General features: G+C 37.3%; 1 protein-coding gene across 1 annotated transcript in view; it reads left to right on the top strand.

Moving 5' to 3' along the window:
- LOC127419431 (constitutive coactivator of PPAR-gamma-like protein 2) overlaps positions 1-15,110 on the top strand; it is a 29,609-nt gene extending 14,499 nt beyond the window's left edge. Inside the window, exons 4-16 of the mRNA XM_051660811.1 lie at positions 19-147; positions 2,131-2,233; positions 2,380-2,453; positions 2,550-2,836; positions 2,953-3,199; positions 5,250-5,421; positions 7,716-7,965; positions 8,135-8,249; positions 9,546-9,755; positions 9,872-10,091; positions 10,194-10,326; positions 11,620-11,683; positions 11,815-15,110. Of these exons, the coding sequence (XP_051516771.1) occupies positions 19-147; positions 2,131-2,233; positions 2,380-2,453; positions 2,550-2,836; positions 2,953-3,199; positions 5,250-5,421; positions 7,716-7,965; positions 8,135-8,249; positions 9,546-9,755; positions 9,872-10,091; positions 10,194-10,326; positions 11,620-11,683; positions 11,815-12,105 (2,295 nt within the window). The 3' untranslated portion in view covers positions 12,106-15,110. The remainder of the gene's footprint in view (positions 1-18; positions 148-2,130; positions 2,234-2,379; positions 2,454-2,549; positions 2,837-2,952; positions 3,200-5,249; positions 5,422-7,715; positions 7,966-8,134; positions 8,250-9,545; positions 9,756-9,871; positions 10,092-10,193; positions 10,327-11,619; positions 11,684-11,814) is intronic.
- Positions 15,111-24,187: the final 9,077 nt, after the last annotated feature.

Genomic DNA, 24,187 nt, shown 5'->3' with positions numbered 1-24,187 from the left:
TCTCCTCTCTCTGTTCAGGTAAGGGCTCATCAGTTAGTCCTCCCTCCCTGTGAGGTTGTTATTAAGGCTGTATCAGAGTACGTGGCATCCATCAAAGATCTTGGGAATTTGGATTCGGTGGCCAAGGATGTTTTCAAGCAGTCACAGGTGAAGCATTGCAGTGTTAACACCCACAACTAGGGGTGTAACGGTATGACATTTTCACGGTATGATAACCATCACAAATATTACCACGGTATTACTGTATCACGATGTTGAGGTGAATTGATAATATTATTAGCAATTTAATATTTGGTTATGAAATATGTCTGAAAAACAAAGAGAAAAATTTCAGTTATAACCAATTCTTGAACTTTATTTTGGATTTCTTCAATTTTAATCCTTTAATTTATGGGACACTCTCTTATTCCAACAAGGTAAAAAAAAGAAGAAAAAAAAAATCACAAACAGGTAAAACAATAATAACAAAAATAACAAAAAAATGTACAACATGTACAGTAGTCAGATGATTATAATGCAAAAAAATGTTTGTTTTATGATTTATGAAATTGTAAATAATTTGCAATGATTATTGCCCAGGTTAACACTTCAGATATGCATTTGTATACATTCAATAATTTGTGGCATTTGTGATTTAGTTTAATTCTAAACAATACCTACTGTCAGTATATTATTAATCTGCAGTTTATTTATTTGCATTTTGTCCAATACTGTCCATTTTCTGCCACAGTTTCACTGTCAATTTCCTGCATGCATACTGTCAATATCAATTTCCTGCACACCAAAAGCTATGCACTTTGTAAACCCTATTTAATACTATGTTTTACAAAAAAAGCATATTATTAGTAGTATCAAACACATTGTTGAACCTACTGTTGTGCTGCATTTAGGCAAATGAACAAATAGCTGGCGCATCGTAATGTTGAACGAGTGCTAAAATCCGTCTGCTGCTTTTGTGATTGTGACAGAAAGCATAAACATAACTTTAGCCTATCTAGTCATTACAAATCATGTAAAACTACATTGAATCTGGTGTTTTTATGAAACAGGCTATAATTTATTATCCTGTATACTGTATTTCCACCCACATTCATCTCTGCAAATTCCGTGGCATGGTGCTCACGGACATGGTGCTTAAGGTTCAAAGCGTTTCCCGCCTAAGCCAGTACTTTTTTGCGACAGACTTTACAGACTGGGTAACCATCAACATTGATGGTGCCTCGTGGGTCTTTAACATACCCAATTGGCGGCGGAAATAAAGTTTCAGTCTCGGACATATCTGTATGATGCACTCATGCTGCGCTCCACTCGTGCTGCACTTCTGATATGCTCGTGATGCGCTGCGCTCGCGACACCTGCATGTCACCTTTCAAATTGAGTGACAGTCGATTGTAACATGAAGGCGGCGCAATTTAAAGATTTATTTTATCTCTGCAAGTTTATAAGATTCTGTGTAAATTTCGCCAATTCTGTCTTAAACTGATTTGGATTTTCGAAAAGTTCTGAAAAAAATCTTATATTCATGCAATACCGTCAATGAGAAGTTTTCAACGGTATGATAACCATCTGTTTTAAAACTGAGGTATATTATGAAACCTTGAAACCGTTACATCCCTACCAGCAACACAGACCTTATTCATGCTAGTGCCATCTTTGATTATTAATGAGAATGACAACAAGGCTGTGAAGGATAGACCTATAGTCTCTGCAATGGGCTGTACTGCAGTTTAGTGTTTTTTTGATCATTCCTCAGACAAAACATTGATAAAATATCTGTCCAAGAACATTCAATATACAAAGAACTCCAGACAACATGAGTTGTGGAAAATCAGATGTGATCTAGGAGCTTTATACAGCTTTATACCATTCGTGCCATTGAAGAGACTGTGTGTGTGTGTGTGTATATATATATATATATATATATATGTGTATATATATATATCCCTCACAGCCACGTTGTCATTCCTATTAAAAATCAAAGATGGATCTAGCGTGAATAAGGTCTATATTACCTCCTCCTGCTGCTTTTATACACTTTGTTGTTGTAAATCCATTGTTTTTTTTTTTTGTTTTTTTTTAAAGAAAATGTCATCATTACATGCAGAACTCTCCCCTTTTTCTCATTTCCAGTCTCGAACTGAAGATAAATTTGAGAGGTTTAAGAAGGCAGTGGAATATTTTTCAGTGGCCAGTAAACCAAGACCTCTCTCCATGGGACCTTCTCCTTACCTCTGTAGGTATTATGTGGTGTATGCTGATCATGCACAGTATGTACTGTATATGTACTATATAAAAACTTTTTTGGTCCAATTATTTTGTTATTTGTGAATCATCTAATACTGTCTTTCGTATTCATTTGCAATATTTGTTCTATTGCAGTTCCAGGCTTTGGGCCTGGTCAGTTTAGCGGACCTCCAGGCCACATGGGGGCAATGCAGCCTGGTAAAGCTCAGGTAAGTTTGGCCATAAAAGTTTGGTGATCTCTCACTTTTCATTTTCTAATTTTAAGTCAAATTTTAAGAGATTATCTTTTATGTTGCTCTCAACAGTTTGGTCCACCCCAGGTGTCAGGTGTTAAGGTGCCTTATCCAGGTGGGCTCTATGTACCCAGCCCTGCCACTGGTCCTGCACTTTTATGCCAGAACCCCACTCAGCCTCTGCAGGACTGTAATGATTCACTAGTTGGGAAAATGGGCTTTGCTGATTGGTCTGCTCCATATGATTCCTCTCAAGGTGGCAGCCGACAGCCCAATCATCACACAGCTGCTCCCACAGGCCCTTCTCCCTCATCATCATCATCTTCAGATGGGGAGGAGCAAAATGACACCAGCACTAAGTGAGACCAAGCCTTTGCACGTGACAAACCCAAATGTTTTCAATAATGTCATGTTCTAACTGTTTTGTTAGCAATATGTTATTTGCGACATTGTGAACTGTCTTCTTATTTTTAAGCCATTTGGCTGAAAAGTCTTCAAGATGGGAAGATCCCACTGGACGGGGTGGTGGTGCCTCTGGGGACGGCCACCATGGTAATGGAAGTGGGCCAGCCATCCCATCTCTGCTCTCCATGCCAACACGTAGTCACATGGACATCACAACTCCACCCCTTCCACAGGTCAGTGCTGAGGTGCTGAGAGTGGCAGAGCACAGACACAGAAGAGGACTCATGTACCCGCAGATGTACCACATCCTTACCAAGGTAGGTTTGTTTTGTACTCCCCAAACCAAAGTTTTTGGCCAATAGTTTCAGAATTTTCATGTGACACATATCACACAGGATGCTGTCATTGCATTACTATTAGTTCTTCTTGTAAAGTTGTGAGATTGACTACCGTATTTTCCGGAATATAAGTCATGTTTTTTTTTTTTCATCATCTGAAAGGTTCTGCGACTTATAGTCCGAAGCGACTTATATACATAATTTATACGTAACTGATGCCAGCTGGTCAAACACGCGCACCAAAACAGATGAAATTATCAGTCAGAGACGGTTGAAGCATTTTAAATTTTACAAAGAACTTTATGCAGCCAGTTTAAATATTTTGTCCATCAAAACATTATTGTTCTAACAAACTCTAAACTGCTGTTGAACGCAACTCCTCACATGCCCACAAAATGATGTTTCATCACACTCGTAATAAAAACATTCAGTCAGTGAACTGGATAATTAATACATTTGCAAAGAGGTTTGCAAAAATCTGAAATATCCACAGTCGCTAACGTTAATGAATGGAAAGTATTCAACAGGCATATTGTTTTACTCAGACTAAAAGCTGTTCATTTGTGCACAGGATAGAGTTACAGATGTTATAAACAGATGTGGCTTACTTGTCACGTTTCTTTCATGAAACATAAAAAGAATATGAGAAACTGTTACACATTAATACTTAAAGCAAATTCTCTCGTTTAAAACAAGCCCAAAAACACTGTGATACGATGTGTAGATTCTGAGTTACTGTAATCTTCATGGAGAGTGTTTGACGTCTGAACCGGTGAAGTGAATTCAGGGTCCTAGTACCTGCTGTATGTAATCTCCTTCAGTGCGACATTGACAGGTGCTATATGTTTTTTTTCCTCTTAGCGCAGTTTTGACCCGATGTGACTTATAGTCTGGTGCGACTTTGCTCTAAAAAGTTGCATCTTTAAATTCATCATCTTTTAAAGTTCTTCCACTACAGCCATACACGTTCAGACAGTAATCTTGATGTTGCATTGCATCTCTCTGTTTTTTGAGGGTCCCGCCATGAGCATTTATCGGTTATTTTAGATAACCATGATTATTTTGCTTTTACAATTCCAATCACATTTTACTGTCCAAATAAGGTAATGAATGGCACGTCTCATTCAGTTATACTCCGACCGTCTCACAGATTGCAGCTTCTGAAGAGCTCGTGAAGATTAAACCACTTCTGTCCTAGACTTGAAGCGCTGTGATGCACGCGCTGTCTGTGGAGGTTTTTTCCACCAAACTCCTGCGACAATACAAACGAGGATTTTAGTGAATACAAAATGCTCTGTTTCACTTTCATTTAACAATCTTGTAATGGCAAATGTTATTTGAGTTAATGACGCGCAGTAACACAAGCCCTGTGTCATGCCCGATGATAGAATGAAGGAACACAGAATCTCAAAGGTCTTTCTTCATGTGAAATAAGGGCTCGTGGGTTTAATCGTAGAGCCTTAAAGTAACGTGTGAAAGTGAAGAGTTTTGAATAGAAATATTTTACTATTGCATACTTAAATATAACATATCTATTCAGGTTTGCTGGGTTCCAACTACAACAGTGTAAGTGAAAATGGATCAAGAATAAAGTTGACCAAAATAAAATGAATAAATTACTTCTTATGGTTTATGCAGCACACAATACACCTATGAGAAAAGCATTACAATTTGTATGAAAATTAATAGTCATAATTGTGAAAGCCCTAAAACAGACAATTAATCATTATAATCACAATTATTTGTTTGACAATTAATCGTTAACCAGATTTCATAACCATTACAGCCCTAGTCAACACAATACAATTTTGCAACATCACATTATATAATGTTAAATCAACATTATATTACTTTTGAACAATCCATTTTACTAATGATAAGTTGTGTATTTCCTGTTATTAATACATTTAATATGGAATATGCACTTAAAACCTAGTTATTGCTCAAAGCAGCTGTCTTGTATGCTTGGAACTCTCACTTTCTCTCTGTTTGTCACCACCTCCTCTCTTTCTTTCCTATCACTTCCTAGGGGGAGATGAAGATGCCAGTGTGTATAGAGGATGAGTGCAACCCCGACCTGCCTCCTGCCTCTCTACTTTTCCGTTCTGCCCGCCAATATGCCTACGGGGTGCTATTCAGTTTGGCTGAGACCCAGCGAAGACTGGAGAGATTGGCCATGCGCAAGCGCAGTCCTGTTGACGGTGAGAGGAGTGGGGAAAACATAGATGTTGGGCACATGAGACTGTAGAACTAGAAAAGCAAACATGCTGCAGATCGTTCTCTGGATTTCTGACCAGAGAACCAGCTCTTCTCTATTTTATGCTGCTTTAGTCTTGCTGATAGTTTTGACCAACTGTAGGGCTGGGCGGCAACTGTAGATATGTGTCATCCAGTAGAGATTCTGCTATACTCTTTATAACGTGATATATCAGCAGCGCAATTTTAAAAATCAGACACTAAGCTTAAAACTATAGCATTTTCTACTAAATGAGTGCTTTGAGTACATATAACTAGGAGAGATGAAGTTTTCACGTTACAACTCTCCGCATGTGTTTGGTATAACTGTAGGCTGCTTTTGGTTGCCAACTTGGCACATTATAGAATTCAGTGAAGTGTGGTCACATTGTCACAGGAGCATATCTGCTTTTTTACAACATTCTAGTTCATTCTAGGCTCATCCTGTTTATTTATAGTGTTGCCCTATTATTATTTTTTTGTTTGTTTTTTTAAATGAAGTGTTATATGGTGTTTTTGCTCGGATGCACTAAAAATTTTACCTTGTGGTTTGAATCCACTATGTTCCAATTGAAAAAGGAAATAATCTAATGAGATTAAGTACCTTTCATTTAAATATCTAGCAAAAATAACTTATATGTACAATTACCATGAAATAGAATTACTCAAACTTTGATATAGGGCTGCAACAACTAATCAATAAATTGATTATTATCGATAATGGAAATCATCGACAATGAATTTCATTATCGATTAGTTGGATATGTGCGTCGAGCACGGAGAAGCACTGTTAGTTACGTCACTTTACAGCCCAGTGAAAAAGATGTTACATGAGAACATATTTGAAAAAGAACGGAGACAAGTTGAAGCGGAAAAAACACGACCCAAGTTCTCCAGTTCACGAGAGCACTTTATAAACACCACAAAGAAGATCATAATAAGCCCAGTTTAATGTGGTGTGGTTACTGCTTCAGGTGCATTGACAGAGTGCTTGTGCTGTTTGATGCGCTTGAGAGTTGTTTTTCTCCAGCACATCACTTACATTTTACTGCTATTTTCTCTGTTTTATAATGTATACCTGTCATTAATTCAAAATCTGCCGCGTATTCCGAAAAACTTTATTTTTACCTCAAGCTAATCTCCGTTAAACTTTACTGAGCAAGCGAGCATGCGTATCGCCTCAATCAAACTGATCGCAATGGAAAAATAGAGCGCTTTCACTTTGATTAAACTGGTGCAACATCATACCCCAATTTCAGTTTCAATGTAATCAATCGTGCAGCTTTCATGGATGTTACACTGATGTCTCGGAGGTTCAATTGTGTCGTTTTTAAAGTGTTTCAGATGATTTCTCCTCATCCTGTCAATGCATGTAATACACTGAGTACCGGAATGAGACTTCAGCTCGAGAGTGAATCTGCACTGCTTTTACAGATGATTGTGCTATATTAAACTATATGTAATGCTGAATATAATGTATAATAATGCTAATGGCCCTGATATTTGGTAGTCTTATTAATGCCAAATGTAATGATTTCACCAGTAAATTTATGCAATGGCAAACATTATTTTACTGGATAATCATACACATTTTTGAAAAGAATATTAATCAGTGACAATACTATTTTAAAACCTACAATATTAATGTAAAATACTTGATGTAAATAATCAGTGACCGTGTACAAGCATATGTATCTAATATAATTGTATTTTTCAGCTGGGCAGAATTATTAATATTTCTATTCTGCTGTCTCCATTGCCCTCTGCTGGGCTGATTTTTTTTGCCCCACTCCATCCCTGATGGATCATTTTACTCTTTAATGAACGGTACTTTTTGTAAAGTTTAACAAGTAATGAAAGGAACTGTTTTGCATATGTCCTGAAAAAATAATAATAATTAAAAATTCAAACTTTAACTTTTCATATTCAGGCTTTGTTCAACGTTTTGTGAGTATAGAATTGTGAATTTAGCACTGTAAATCGAATCAAATCCTTACGCCCTTTATCATTTCTGTTTTTTATAAAATCATATTTGAATAAAATTACAGGAAATAAAATTTCGTTTTTATCCGATTAATCAAAGAAATAATCAAAGTAATCGATTATCAAAATAATAGTTAGTTGCAGACCTACTGTGATAAAACATTTTTGTTATACCACCCACCCCTAGCCTGCTGTGTCCCCTCTGAGTGTGGGAAAGAATATATTTGATGAAGATCAAGTGTAATTTAACATCTCTCACTTCTGGATGACTCCACAGTGCCTCCGGTGATTGTAAAGGAGTGGTGTGCCAGTAAAGCTAAATCTGCCCTGACCCCAGAGCTCGTTCCAGCCTTGTGTTTTCGTGAGTGGACGTGTCCCAACCTGAGGCGGTTGTGGCTGGGCAGAGCTTCCGAGGACCGTAGCCGCCGCACTCGAGCCTTCCTGGCCTGTATGCGCTCTGACTGCCCTGCCCTGCTCAACCCGGCCTGTGTGCCATCTCACCTGCTGCTCATGTGCTGCGTGCTCAGGTAGCCACGCCCTGTTGAGTGTTGAAATCATGGTAGACATTGTAGACACTTTCCTTATTCACACTGGAATGGCTCTTACTCCACTTTGGATAAATAGGTCAGCAATAAATCTGAGTAGCTCTGAATGTATCAGACAGTAAGTATTGTGTGTATTTATCATCAAATACAGGTATATGATGCAGTGGCCAGGAGGCCGCATTCTTCAGCGCCATGAGCTCGATGCCTTTTTGGCTCAAGCTGTGTCCAACCAGCTCTATGAGCCTGACCAACTGCAGGAACTCAAGGTAAGTCATGTGGCTCATTGATTCTGCATTAGATAACTTGGTGGCACACTGACCACCCCCAGGAATTGACATTAGGATGAATTACTTGGGCACGCATTCATTTTTATGAATGTGAGAAGATCCACAATTAAAATACTTTTATAGTAAGATATTAAATAGTAAGAATTAGAATTAAATAGTAACATTATTCATATTATTGAATAATGATTCGTTTTGTAAATTAATATTTCTTCAGAGGACAATTCAAAAAAATAGTTTGCCATTCCCATTTTGATTCTTTGGACTGTATGAGCAGTATTGCTTCTCAGTAAAATGTGGAAATAATCCTTTAATGTCAACAAAGTTTACTTTCTTAATGCACAATTCTAGTCTAATTGTGCATGCTATTCCAAAAGCATCGGCGTCTTAATGCTTCGAAGTGAAACAATTTGAACCGCCTCTGAAACAACTTACTTTTCAGCTAATGTCACCATGCCCTCTTATCAAAGTCCAAACATAAAATTTTTCTTGTTGAATATCCAGTTCACTCTGGAAAAATGTGACATTAAAGAAGCAAAATGAGTTATGAACAAGTTGACTTGTAGGCTACATTCACACAGTAAGTGTTTGGGATTGACAACTGTATTTACTTACAGGTGTGAGTCTTCTGTCCTGTTCATACAACAGTTTACTGTAGCTGTTCGAATACTGTCTGTATGAACAAACAACTGAAGTCACAACTGTATTCTAACAGCTGTAACCATAGTGACAGTGACTTATATTTAGTCAATTACATCCTTTACACTGAGGATATTGTTTGGTTAAATCATGTTCATAATTCAATATGTTCTTGAGAAGTGAAATTGCTCAAATCACACATACAATGAGCAGAGAGAGAGCAGCAATTTGAGACAAAAGAACATTTGCATATGTGTTTGCATGTTCTTACATAACTGTACAAAGAAATATTACAGTCAGCGGGAGGAGTGATTTCATTTAACAAACCTTATCCACTCTTTATCTTTTTATGTTTAACACTATTTATGTATTTCAAATTCCATGAGCCATTTTGGAAAAAAAAGATGTGTATGTGTGTTTGTGTCTTGAGGCAAGACTAGATTTTGGGGTTCTCTCTATATGTAAAATAATTCAAGAAGTTCAGGGCAAAACATAGCTGTAAACAAAGTAAAATAATCTGTTTAGTTATTTTAAGAGATGGCAGAAATCTGAAATGACACATTACTGTGATATTTAGAAGGCTAATACCAATGTACCTCTTGAACGTATTATACCTATTCTGTGTGACATTGATTCAAGGTGGAGAAAGTAGATAACCGTGGGGTGCAGCTGGCTTCTCTCTTCATGAGTGGAGTGGACACCGCCCTGTTTGTGAATGATGTATGTGGACAGCCCCTGCCATGGGACCACTGCTGCCCTTGGGGCTTTTTTGATGGGAAGTTGTTCCAGAGCAAACTAGCTAAAGCCACCAGAGACAGAGCCTCCTTACTTGACATGTGTGAAGGCCAGGTAACATTTCATTGCCATAAGACAATTTGCTGTTGATGATGTTCTCTTGTAGAATTGTGGTTAAAGTGTGGATTTAATTGAAAATAATGTAAATGTCACTCACTCTGTGCTTGCAGGAGGAGCTGGTTTCAAGGGTGGAGAAGATGCGCCAGGCTATTCTTGAAGGCATCAACCTCTCACGACCTCCTCCCCCACCTCCACCACTGCCACCCCCTGCATTCCTTCCCCCTGCCATGGTGCCCCCTTTCTACCCCATGCACCCTCTGTACCCTCCCCGCCCGCTGGGCTCCATGCCGCCTCATCCTCACCACCAGCACCGGCCCAGGGCCTTCCCAGGTTAGACCTTGCTCCTTACTTAGTTTTTTTTTTTTTTTTGGTCAAGAAATGCTCAAAAGACAGTTTATATTTCTCATGGTTTCACATGGTTATTTCTTTTAGGAATCCAGTCTATACCTCCCCAGGGTGGCAAGCTGGAAATTGCTGGCATGGTTGTTGGTCAGTGGGCTGGGAACAAACCAGTCCGAGGCAGAGGGGGGTTCAATATGCAGGTGGTGTCAGTAGGAGGGAAAGGGTGAGTCCATTCTGTGTCATTACAAAGCATTATTCTTTAAAATCGTGCACAATTAACAGCGCTCCTCTATGAATGATGACAATGTGCCACATGGGATTGCATTTATCTGGAAGACGCAACATTTATTACATTTGTATTTGCAAATATTTGCACTATTTTTTTTGTATACTGTATATCTGCCACATTAGACCGGTATTAGAAGCAGATAGTATCAGGGCTTATTTCCAATTAAAACAGTATTTTTCTGTGTCTGTATGTTTGTTTTCATTAGTGGTCGACCTATATTTTTAAATTATCAGCACCGGTTGATAAATTTTCCTGTTTGTCCGATTAGTTTCTTAAGCCTTCATGGCACCAAGAATCTTCTGTTTGCACATGAAGGAGCCGTTTGAGACATGTAAATGACCAATCACAGTTCATTTTGTTGTTATGTGCCATCGTGTTTCCACAAAATTGTCTAATTTAAATGGCCCCGCATATCAGAGTGCTCGAGTGTTTCATTCTCTCACTCTTTTGTCAATAGTTCCCTGTAACAGTTAACTGTTTTGTCTAAAAAGGCAAATATCAATAAAACTTCTATCACATTCCATCTGTAAATATGCGGATATCTCATATAAAACATTTTAATTCAAAAACCTCACGAAACTTGCGCAAATCCTTTTCTACTGGTTGAGCACTCCTATATATTCTCTTAAGAGCGTTTTATAATAGCTTGAATCATAATGGTATCCCTCTGACTCACAAATGTTGCGCGATGGTCAGTCCATGACACTCCAAGCAGGGGATCCGTTGTCGTTATTTCCTTCTTCATAATGTATTACATTTTCTTTGTGCAAACAATTGCTCAAACGGAGAAACCGCTTTCCACCATTGAAAACCCGGAAATCTTTTTTTTTTTTTTAAGATTTTTTTATTTGTACAAAGTTTGAGTTTTGCGTGGAAGTTTGAGTAAATATAATGCTAAATTTAAAGTTAATTAATTTTTAGCAAATTTATGCACCTGCTATTTACTATTATATTAAGTTGTGTGATTTATCGGCATTATAATGGCCTATCGGCCACCCTGCTCTCTGGATATCGGCATTGGCGAATAAAAAACCCCGTATCGGTCGACCTCTAGATTTCATGCATGATTTATAATATCAGCAGTTATATTGCTTATTGCCCTTTTACAAAAAAAAAAAAAAAAGAATTGGCCAAAATATCAGTGCATCTGTAATGCACTTATATCTAATTCCTTTTCAGCATCCATTCTTTTTCTACTGTTGATTGTACTGTTTTTCTTTTTCCCAGAAGGGGTAAAGAAGTGATATCGAAAGGAAGGGGTGTTAAGAAAGTGACCACAAATAGAACACAGGTACATCCAACACATAACTTTCTTAATACAATACATAGTATTCATCCCATCCAGCTAACATATTACACTGCACACATTGGTATTGGCAAGAGAAGATTGATTTGTTTTTCCTCCCTTAATGTTTCTCTTAGACTTTGTCCTCATCGCCTCCCTCCACCAGCCCCCCAAAGCTCACTGAGGATCCTAAAGTAGTGGGGCGGCCCACTGGACCCACGGAGGGAACAGTGACTGTGTCGCAGCAGCTAAATGGCAGCTCTTCAGGAAGCGCCACTGGTCAAGCCCTTGACCTGCCACCACTGGCCCAGCCAATCCAGTGTGCCTTAGCCAGCAGAGACAACCAGTCAGGAGATGGGGTGGAGGTAGAGGCCACTTGTTGCCTTGATGACTCCCCATCAGATAGTGCACTACAGAAAGAGGAGTAATTACATCCCAAAATGTAATAAGAATGAGAGAGTGAGAGGGAATGATCTAAGGTCGACTGCCTTTTCCTTGCAAAATTGAATATTTAGGGCACAGTAGCCACTTTGTGTTGTCATGATATAATTTATGATGCTACACATGCTGGAAACGACAGATGGACAGTGACAGGAATGTGGTCTATATGTCACCTTAAGAGCCAGTTCTGGTTTAAAACTGAGCGAGTTTAAATCGATTGCACAGCGCCTTGAATCTTTGGATTCTGGACCTCATCCTTTCCACTGACCCATCAGTGTTGTAGCATTGTGAAAAGCTCTTGAGTTTGTTTTTTGTTTTTTTTTCCAGACCTGTAATGTGTCAATGGTAACCTTATATGTATGATTGCCTAAAATGGCTACAAAAGGCCCTTATTGCCCAAAGCTTGCTTCAAAATTTACCTGTTTAAAACACTGTTGCACCGTGTTAAGCAGCACAGCAACATCTTACTCTAAAGTTTCCACCACGCAGCATAAAATTGATTTTGCTGTATATGCAGTGCACCATAGTGGAGGATTCACAGACAACACTGCCCTGAATACAGTAGAAGAGTGGAAACTGATGGAAAACGCAGGTTGTATTTGTATGTCACAATGTACATTCAAACACACATGGTAGTCCCTTCTTTGGCCATTATTGTAGGGTGAAGTGCATGTGAAGAAGTTGCCATTGTCTTCAGCACAGTCTCAGAGATAGTGTATGAGTGAGGATGAGCCAGAGGAATTAAGAGACAAAGAGAGTCGTTCAGAGTGCACTCACCATTGCATAGCTTGCTCAACTCTGTTGCTTTATCTCACACGTAGACTTGTGACAATCTTGTCAGCTTCTTTTGAGCCCACTCCCCCTTTAGGATTAGCCAATAGCAGAACAACTCAGTCCTACAGCTACTGAAAGAGTTATACATTTATTTTTAAAGCACCTTATGTCCCATGTTAAATAGATATGCAAGCCCCTCCCCTCTGCAGAGGAAGAAATGCCCTTGAAATGTATTGTATTCTAACATAAAGCACTTAAAATTATATTTATGATAAGGAGAAAATAGTACTGTGCTATATAGATACCATAATTTGGTTAATTGGATAATTTTTTACTAATGAGCCAGTTGGTACCCCAGCAGATCTTCATTCCTAGACAGTTTAACTGTCTGTATAAGCTTTTACCTTGTGTGTTGTTTACCAGTTTGACGTACAAATTAGCATCAACCCATCTGAATGTGAGAACGGAGTGCGTAGTAATCTGCGCTTTGTTTTAAATCTAATGAGAAAACACTGGGTTTGTCCTCGAACCAGGATAAAGAAGAATCGAGGCCTCTGCCAGAGTTAGGGAGAATATAAAACAGTGTGTTCAGATGGAACTGTGACACTGTTTGACATCCCAAATACTTGTATATAAACCCAAATGTTCATGATCCTGTGATAGAGGGGAGTGATTTTATCAGTGGTCGAGAATGCACACAGTCCCTCAGACAGACCTAAAGACCTGCCATTTGGCACCTCTCAGCTTCACAATGATTTTGAATGTTTTATTTTAAGTTTGGTTTTATTTTTAGCAGTTTAGCTTTTCTCACCCTGCCGTCATTCACATCTCCTCTGTGCCTTGTGCACGTGTACCATGTGGATGTTATTTTGTGCATGTGCATTCTCCCACCATAGCTAAAATCATTGACATTTTGTAAAAACTCAAAATAATTGGAATTATTGAACGAAACTTAGGATCACCTTCTATTGTGACAAAAAAATTGGAGTCTGCTTCTCCAGACCGTTTGTGACAATAATCTGTCTTGTCTTGTTTTTGTGACAGTTCTATGAACTCCTGCACTTCTATTGAGGCAAATGGGCTTCAAAAAATCTTAACAAAATGAAACACCCTATAGAGTAAAGCCCCAGTTGCCATTATATGTTTCACATCAAATGGCTAGGAAATAATTTTACTTGTTAATGTTTTAAATCCATTTATTAAAAACATTAAATTACATGTTTTGCATCAATGATGCATTGGACGTAATTAATGAAAATTTAAATGTAAGAATAACTAATACACTTAAGAGAGCCTATTACATTTAATGGTCATAGTTTAAGATCTGTACAATTGACAATGCCAAGATTACATCACAGCTTTCTATGAAGTCAAAAGATGCACCTTATTTTGTTAAGATATGAAATTGATAAATTATATTTAGGGCCACTAAAAGTATATAAAATAAGACTATGGAAGACACCTATTATAGTCTATGTATTTTCTGCAAATTGTCACTCTTGAGGAACCCAGACATTTATATGTCAACACACTAACAAATGGCATTCAAAGGCCTTCAGAAATCTTACTGACCTGAAGCATGCATTTTGAATGTGTTTACTACTGATAAGTAGTGACACAAAATGAATTGAAAATTCATGATATTTCCCAAAGAACAGTGAAATATCAGAATATGTGATGATACTGGACACAGGACAGACTTTAACAAAGAATAAATAATCTTGACAGTACCATGACAGGTAGTATTCTTAAACTAATAAGGTACACTGTCATGCACACTAGAGTGTTTTAAACCTCAACCTTAGGTTGTCACATTTTATTACGAGTTAAGTACAGTAGTGCTAGTTTTCTCCAGCATGTTATAGTGCATATGAACATGCATACAGAGACATACCCATGTACACACAACACTGAAATTTCAGTTGCCGCCGAATGACTATAGATCCTTTGAAAAACATTTAATCCTGTTTCCATCTGTGATAAAAGCAGTTTAAGTTAGTTTTTTTTTCTTCCAGTGTGTTTGTTGTCATAGAGTACCAGTAACTTGTTCACATTTAGTTTTAAGTGTAATCTAAGAAAGGAAAAGCATAAACTGAAATATAGAGACACCAAATAAAGATAATCTCTCACACTCAGAATATCTTTGTTATACCTATAGAGAGATGTCAGTTTGTATGAGGGAGAAAATAATTATTAAAACATTTGCATATTCAAATTATGTAATGTCCAGAGTGGTGTTAATTTCTCATTTAATTATTTGGATACTTAATTTGCAATTTCAGATGCTTGGTTCCAAAGTTACCCTGTCCAAAGCTTCTTTGCTGTGTTCTAGATCGCTGTTTAAACTCTCATTCTTTCATCATTTATGGAGACTCGTGTGAGGGTAAAATATAGACTTCCAATATGAATATATATACTTGAGGATGATATTTTAATTGTACGAGATAAATGCTCTGGAGATCCAAGGTTGGTCTAGCCATTGTCTTTAGAATGGCACCATTTTGCTCCAGATTTTGATAAAATGACCCTGATAACATGCAGAATTGGTGACAAATGGAAATTTATCATTATCTTTTTGTCCCTCTAACTTTTTCTCTTGTTTCACATGAGCCACAGACATTCACTGTCACAAAAGGTTCAAATGTGCAAGCATTTGTCTTTTCTAAATCCATAGTTTGCCCGGATTGCAATGTCTCCCTCTTCTAAACTCTTCTCTTTTAATTCTGTTATTCTTGTCTTTGTTACCCTGCAACGACACTCAGCACCTCTTCATACTAACAGTGAGAGAAACTTTTATAATTAGTCTGTCTGTTAAGTAATCTTAGACAAAAGTTGGTAAAAATTTCAACAGAGAACAAAGAAATCTAACCTTTACCGTCTTTGGATTTATTCAGTTGTGAAATTGTGTTTTCCTTACTTTTTTAATGTTATTACAACTGCTACTCCTTTGACCGTTGCTACATTTAGTATTAAAATTTGCTTAGCGTAAATAGATTATTTTCAACTGTAATGATTGCAGTTTTTTTCCTCACCTCTATTTTGTATGGTATTGTTTCAAACCACTTCACCATTATGATGTAATTGTCACTTACAAAAATAACCCATTACATTTTTTGTATTATTGATTTGGCTCTTTAAAAATTCACAAGTGGAGTAATTCTGAGCAAGTCTTGCGTTGCTTCCTTGCACAAAACTGAATACATTTCATCTGATTAATTTTCAAAGTAAAATTCTGTAAAATATCTTACAAAGTTACATGTTTTATTAGAATACATAGAGGGTCCATAATCAGATACTGATGTTTAGAAAATGTGATGTTTACATCTTTTTGGTGAACACTGGCTAAATCATGTATCATCCAGTTTCATTGCTAAAATGAAGATTTTTTTTTTTCCCTCTCAAGTGGAGCCTTGGACGCAACTCTTGATAAAGATTAACCCTAGAACACTTCATCAGCTCCCATGCACATGTCTTGTCCCTCTGACAAATGTAGCTTCAATGATAGTCATGGATAGGTTAAGTGTGAACACATACTGTAACCATGCACACACACACATGCTATTTTGGTAAAGAGTTTTGCCTGTGCATTCCTGTAGTTTTGTGTCTGGACCTCAGATCTGACTCTTGCTTTATAACTGTAACCTCTGTATCCTGGCTCTGTAGCCCTTCACTCCACAGGATCACATGTGTGCTCTTAACTGGTGCTGTCAGGTTTCAATCCTAGTCTGATAACAGCAATGTGTTGTGTACAGTGGCCCACTGACGTCCAACACTTTTTGAAAGAACCCACGATATATTGTTCCCATTGCTTTATAACCCCCCACCCCTTGGTGTCAATAGCACCAAGACAGTCAGGTTGAGACCCATCCATTTGTAGGCAACACATTCTGTCGTCTGTTCTTGGAAAACTGATCCGTTCTTCATCAAAACAAATGCATTGATGCATGCATCAAGATCTCCAAAAGCTCCAAACTTGTGAAGTGAAGGGTAAAGTTCATTATTATTATTGCTGTTATGGTTATGATCGTTATTAACAATTTCTCATTTTTAGTATAAAGAAAGCACCTGATTGTTTTGGAAAGAAACTTTTTCTTTTTAATTTGTCTTGCTGTTGTGGTCTGATTTCACAATGGATTTCAGAGAGAGAGTCCAAGTTGGCAGTCATGTTTGTATGGTTGGGAAATGACTTACAGTGCTGAAATAAAATCTATTCTTTTAGTAAAAAAGAGTTTTGGTTTTATTTTGTTGTTTATTTGGAAGACTTTCACCCCTTTTGGTGTCACCAGTCATGAAAAAACCATAAGCATGAGACTAAGCAAACATTTGGAGATGCATTTAAAAATGAGATAATCATTCAAAATGTATTACTGAAAAGTCTAAATATAAACTATGAATTAGCATCCTCATTGTACAGGCTTTTAACACAACTACATACAAAATAGTTTCAAAATTTATAAAATCACCACCTCAAAGGCTTTTGTTGTCACACTAGAACTTTGCACTTGGCACATCAGAAAAGAGTGCACTATTCTCTGTTAATTTCAATCACATTTGGCATTTCATAACATCTCAAGTAATCTATAATTTTATTTATTTTTTATCTCTGTTGCGATTTGTATCAGTCAGTGTTTTTTTTTATTTTATTTGATTTTTTTTATAAATCTATTGCCCCACTTAAGGAAAACAATGTGTTTTATAGGGGCCTTTAGCCCCTGCAAGAGGGGGGCTTTTTATCCCAAACACTATCGTTTCACTTATTGGACAGTTGTAGAAAAACTTTTGATTTAAACACATTGTACAAAACTGAAAATGACAAGTACTTTGACTTAAAATAAATGTGATAATTTCAGGGATTTTCATAAGCTACATAAATGTGCAACATTTAAAAAATAAATAATAGATCAAATTACCTCAAAATCAGACTTTAGGCATTGCAAGCAGTGATCTCATGGATCAGGGCTGTGTTTCTCAAAAGCATTGCAAGCTTGATTGTAGATACCATTGGTGCCAGTGGTTTCTGCGATTTACTAAGGCATTCAGTGCTTTGGGAAATGCAGCCCAGGATTATTTTGCAGTGTATAGTGACAAACAGGTGTTTAGAAAAGTGCCGTGGTAGTTTTTGTTGCAATTTAGTGTTTTGGGGGTGTTTTACCATGGGCGGCCTTTTGCCCCTTTTGGGTCCCATGACCAGTGTTGGGTGTAATCTGATTGTAAAGTAATTATTGCTGTAATCTGATTACTTTTAAAATCAAAAAGTAGAGTAACACATTACAATTTAAATTCCTTTAATCAGTTTACAGACAGTGACTTTCAGTTAAGATAATTACTTTTAGGTATATTATTCAGTTACATGTATTTCTAAAATATTTATGTAGAATATATTTAAAACATGAATTATGTTCATGTGCATGTCTGTGTGTTTCTGTGACAGCTGAAGGGACAACGACGAGGAAATATTGATGTTTCAAATTCATTGAGGAACTTTTCTGTGAAATTTGTTTTAGAATGTAATTTAAGTCTTTAGCATGAAGTAATCTGTTTGCCTAATCTGATTACAATTTTAGAGAAGGAATTTGTAAGGGGTTACTATTTTTGAGTAACTTACCGAACACTGCCAAGTACTTTTTTTAACGCATTAGAGGCACAAATCCCATGTTTCTTTTTGTTGTGAGAAATATTAGCTGTTAAAAATATTTCGACGATCAACATTTCCCGTAGGTTATGCATCTCGTTTAACTAACCATTTATCAGAGGTGAATGAACTTTTAACACAAATAAACCTTGTGTGTGATTAGGACAGTATTCAGTTAAACCGAGCACAATTAGCCTACAGATCCCATGAGGAGCATGTTCACAATTTTTGGAATTAGCACTTTTTCAGCTAGTTTTTCCTTCATCTGAATAACGCAATGCGTTTCTTTTCTGCATTTGACATTTGTACACTGTACACGTCATAGTAACACCGCTAAACTATAGAGTCAGTTACCAAAGGAGTGGAAGAGGCATCAGATCACTCAATGGGCAGGTCACGCCGGGGGTATATCTGTGTGCCTGCAGCGTATGTATCTTGGTTCTTGCTGGTGATGTAAGATGGCGGTATCATGTACAGTCGCGGCCCCAGGTGAGTGAAACACCATGTTCCTTCCCTTTATTAGACATTGCCGCAGAGTCGCTATGAGCAAGGCCGTTACTTTTATTCTATCTAGCATTTGCATAGAAACCATTCAGGTTAATCTGATGCGTTTTTTTTTTTTTTTTTTTTAGAATGTTATTTATTGCCGTTCATACCGGGTGCACTAGTGAGGCAACCGCCATTTTTCGTATTTGATATTAACATAACTCTAATAGTAGCTATGGAGAGTATATGACCATAAAGTCATGAGAAAACCAAAGTAGATTATGCATGCAAGTGTACATTTATACTCTTTACAGCGTTATCAAACATTGCTCATTTTTAGCAATCGATCTGATTTGTAAAGATAGAATATCATGATAAAATAGACCTGATAATCGCACACTTGCCTCTGCTTGCTATGATGATAAACTTAATCCGGCGCCCAGACAAATCTTCAATTCAACTGAAACACGTCTTGTGTTTCAAACACATCAGATTGACATTGCATTGTTTCTTTACTTGCTGCATGCAGCCAGATGTTGATTCCTGAGACACGTACTCATTATGTCCCTACAGTTATGATGCAGGGGCGTTTGAGTCTCACTCTGCTGATATGAACTATAATAATGTGCACGTGCAGGAATCACGTGCACAACAATTATATTTACAGTAACCAGAGAGACCTAAAAACACAGTACTCCGTGCACGTTTGCGCATGAATGGTGATGTGTAAACTGAATGTGGGCAGTACTCCGTGCACGTTTGCGCATGAATGGTGATGTGTAAACTGAATGCGGACAATACTCTGTGCACGTTTGCGCATGCATAGTGATGTGTAAACTGAATGCGAACAGTACTCCGTGATGTGTAAACTGAATGCGGGCAGTACTCCGTACATGTTTGCGCATGAATGATGATGTGTAAAATGAATGTGGGAAGTACTCTGTGATGTATAAACTGAATGTGGGCAGTATTCCATGCAGGTTTGCGCATGAATGGTGACGTGTAAACTGAATGCGGGCAGTACTCCGTGATATGTAAACTGAATGTGGGCATTACTCTGTGCACGTTTGCGCATGAATGGTGATGTGTAAACTGAATGTGGGCAGTACTCAGTGCACGTTTGTGCATGAATGATGATGTGTAAACTGAATGCGGGCAGTACTCCGTGATATGTAAACTGAATGTGGGCATTACTCTGTGCACGTTTGTGCATGAATGATGATGTGTAAACTGAATGCAGGCAATACTCCGTGATGTGTAAACCGAATGTTTGCAGTTCTCCGTGCACGTTTGCGCATGAATGGTGATGTGTAAACTGAATGTGGACAGTACACAGTGCATGTTTGTGTATGGAACAACTGGGCTAATTGATTTTGAGGCAATTTGATCTAATATTTAATATTTTGTTAAAGGTTGCTAATTTATGTAGCTAATGAAAATTCCCAAAATTATGACATTTATTTTAAGACAAAGTACTTATTTGTCATTTTCAGTTTTCTTCAAGGTGTTTAGATCAAAAGTTTTTCAATAACTTTCCAATAAGTGAAAATAGTATTTGAGATAAAAAAAAGGCCCCCTGTTGCAGGGGCTAAAGGCCCCCATAAAGCACAATTTCTTAACTCGGGCAAATAGATTTGTTATGAAAAATGTTCAAAGTGTGTGCACATTGATTTATCTAATCACAGCGGAGGTTCATTTGTTTATAGAATACTTGAGATGTGATGAAATACCAAATGTGTTTGTAATTAACAGGAAATGGTTGACTTTTCTAAAGTGGTTATTTTGAATGAGCATTATCTTCATTTGTTACTCAAAAAAGCATCTTGCTGTTATAAAAATTATTTGCATTAGTTGACAAATTTGCACAATATCACTTTAAACCAAGTGTGGCGTAAAAGGCCCCATTGCCACCTTTATTTATTAATACAAACTTTTGTCATTTTCTTTACACAAATTATGTTGCTCCATCAATATTCAATAAAAAGATATCTATTTTTTCAATCTTAATACACTTGGTGACCATAAAAAAGGTAATTTAAGGTGTCTTTAGCCCCGTTGTAACCTATAAATGGTATTGTGTAAAGTGAATATGGGTTAAACCCATAAATGGGTAGATTAGTAATTTATTGTTACTCAAAAGAACATTCTAATGCATCTTGACACCAGTATTGCCTTTCATGCAACACCATCACAAACACAGCACTGCATAACCAGGGTTGTCATTAAATAGAATTGTAATGCAAGTTATATTACTATATTATTGTGATTATTTAATAAGCAGTCTGTGTTCATGAATTTTTACCACTGCACTCATTAGGCTTCATTAAAGTCCACTGAGTAAATTATACATTGCATTGGAATAATACACCAAACACTGCAGAGCAGTAACATCAGATTCTGACAGACACTTTGTGTAATCTATTCTTTGTTAATGGTATCGTGACTCATATGAAAACAGAAAAATCTGCCCACACTCTGCGGTGTGGTTGTTTGAGCAAGGTTAATGCTGGGTTAAAATGACAGCAATTTTTCTCAGTGGGATCTATGAAAATCAAGTTAGCAATTGCAAAGGTGGCTCAATAAATTTAGAGAAAAAACTGAAAAATAAACAATGTATTTTTAGCAATGACATGTCTTTCTACCTCTTATCTCCTCTCTCAGGATGCCAGACAGAGCTGCCGCATTGGGGGCTGTGAAATGAGGTAGTAGTTTGTATAGTTTGGGATCACACCAGATCTGGGAGATAACTATACAGCCTACTGTCTTTCTCACAGCTGCTCCTTCACATCAGATACATCGGTGACATGCCTACAAAGATTTGATTGAAAAAGGATTGATGGACAGCTGGATTTATGCAGTAGTCTTTGTATTGTGTGGATTCTGAGTGTGTAATTTCACTGGTGATCACTGTTTGCCTTTTATGTCTCCACAACCACTTAACTCCTGCATCTAAAGTTTCAATTTGAGATGGTCACAACCAAAGTTCTTAATTTAATTCCTGTAGCCTTCAAATGGTTGCAGAGGGGTAAATAATTAGTAATCAGAATTCCAGACCTCACTATGCCATTACAAGGCTGTTAAAAATGTCTTGATATGAAGAATTACATTTTCCCTTTGACATAAAATAGGTCATTGTACTATAAAAACATACTTTAAGTAAAACATACTTTAAGTTTCAGAACTCAAAACTTCCTCATCACTGCAAAAAGAGCATGTATTGAAACCAAGCTACAAAAAACGGCTCATTCTCTACTTCATCCATATTGTGATGTCACACTTTGGTAGACATTTGCATCTGACCACCTCCACAACAACACATCAACGCCTACATTACCTTAACACTTCCTTAGACCTTATTCACAGTAGTGCCATATTTGATTTTTGATGTGAATGAAAACAAGACTATGAAAGATAGATGTACAGTATCTTCAGTGGCATGCACTGTATACAGCTAAGTAAAGCTCCTTGATCCCATCTGATTTTCCACAACTAATGTTGTCTAGAGTTTTTTTGTTTACTGAATGTTTTTGTAAAGATACATATTTTTTTCAATGTTTTGTCCGCGAAACGATCCAAAAATACTTTAAACAATTGAACAGCCCATTGAAGACACTGTACGTCTATCACAGCCTCATTATCATTCCCATCAAAAATAAACAATGGTGCTGCTGTGAATAAGGTGTGTAGGCCTGTCAAGCAGCGGTGAGTAGTGAAATGGCAAGGAGAGAGCAGAGAGCCAATAATAACAGTGGGCATTTACTGTTAAGTCTTAAGGGAGAAGCAGCACCAAAACCAAGTGTTTCTGACAGAGGGTCAGAATGAGGGTGGAAAATTATTATTGTTTACAAATGTATGACTGTTTAGTAAAAAAAAAAAAACCTTAAGGAACATGTTAAAAATAAAAAATGGCATTTCATGACCCCTTTTAGAGATTGTAATGGTCAAATGATTCATTTGTGTATTTTGTGTGTTTATGACTATGCTAATGTTTGAAATGTATAGCTGTATAACACTGCTTTTAATGATTAAATTATTTTTAATAGACTGTAGAGTTTGTATTGCAATATTTCTTTCTCATCTTGTCCATCAAGCCATTTTATCAGTGGTAATCATCAGTTAAAGATGCAATATGTAATACTTTACTGTACAAATCATAAAATGACCATAATATGTCGTTAGAGAATTTGGAAACATGCTAAGTTGAAATACTGGCTTCTCTGATAACAATGCTACAGCCAGTATATTCTACTTTGAAGTTTCCATTCCGGCCGGAATTTCTGTTTATGTTTTGGCTTGTGTGATCCCGCCCACTGCCCACTCAATAGTATTTCGACACCGCGGGGTTGCAAGATTTGAACAAGCAGCCATGGAAGCCAGCAAACAAACTGGATCAGAGATTACAGATTCCACCCGACCTAAAAAGCCTCACCATCTGTCTAAAAACCACCATGACCAGAGGTGCAGTAAAACAAGGATAAATACTGCAGATGCCTTTGGAAGATGGAGACAGCTTAAAACCCAGAAATCCTTTAAAACGGATGCTGAATTGGCTAATTTGCATATCAACATTCTGGCAACTCGCATGAGCTTTGAGTCTGGGGAGGGTCAGACAACTCTCCAATATTTTAAATTTGGACTGCAGTACCCTTTTCAAACGCTTGTTGTCAATCTTACATATAGCAACATTAAGTTTAAATTCTTATTTAAAGGGCTTAGTGTAAAGTAAAAAGTGATGATTAAACATATTTGAAACAAATGAAATATTTCCTAAAACATCTAGAAGTAAAATCTTTCATCAAAATGTGATTCTACAGTTTCTCTGGGGAACAGAATTTGGTTTATTACATACTTTAGGAAATATCAAGGTGTTTAACAGTCTCTCAGGTGTAACCAGAGCCCTTCTATCAAGGGAACCTACAAGGCTAGCAACAAAATGCATAACGTGGCGGCCTCATATACACTGATCAGCCACAACATTAAAACCACCTGCCTAATATTGTGTAGCTCGCCCTCGTGCCGCCAAATCTGCACCAACCTGCATCTCATAATGGCATTCTGATATTCTTCTCACCACAGCTGTACAGAGCGGATATCTGAGTTATCATAGACTTTGTCAGTTCAAACCAGTCTGCCCATTCTCTGTTGACCTCTCTCATCAACAAGGCAACTTCGTCCAC

Source organism: Myxocyprinus asiaticus, chromosome 28, assembly GCF_019703515.2.
Source record: "Myxocyprinus asiaticus isolate MX2 ecotype Aquarium Trade chromosome 28, UBuf_Myxa_2, whole genome shotgun sequence".
NCBI lineage: Eukaryota > Metazoa > Chordata > Actinopteri > Cypriniformes > Catostomidae > Myxocyprinus > Myxocyprinus asiaticus.
This window is presented reverse-complemented; position numbering and strand designations above follow the sequence as displayed.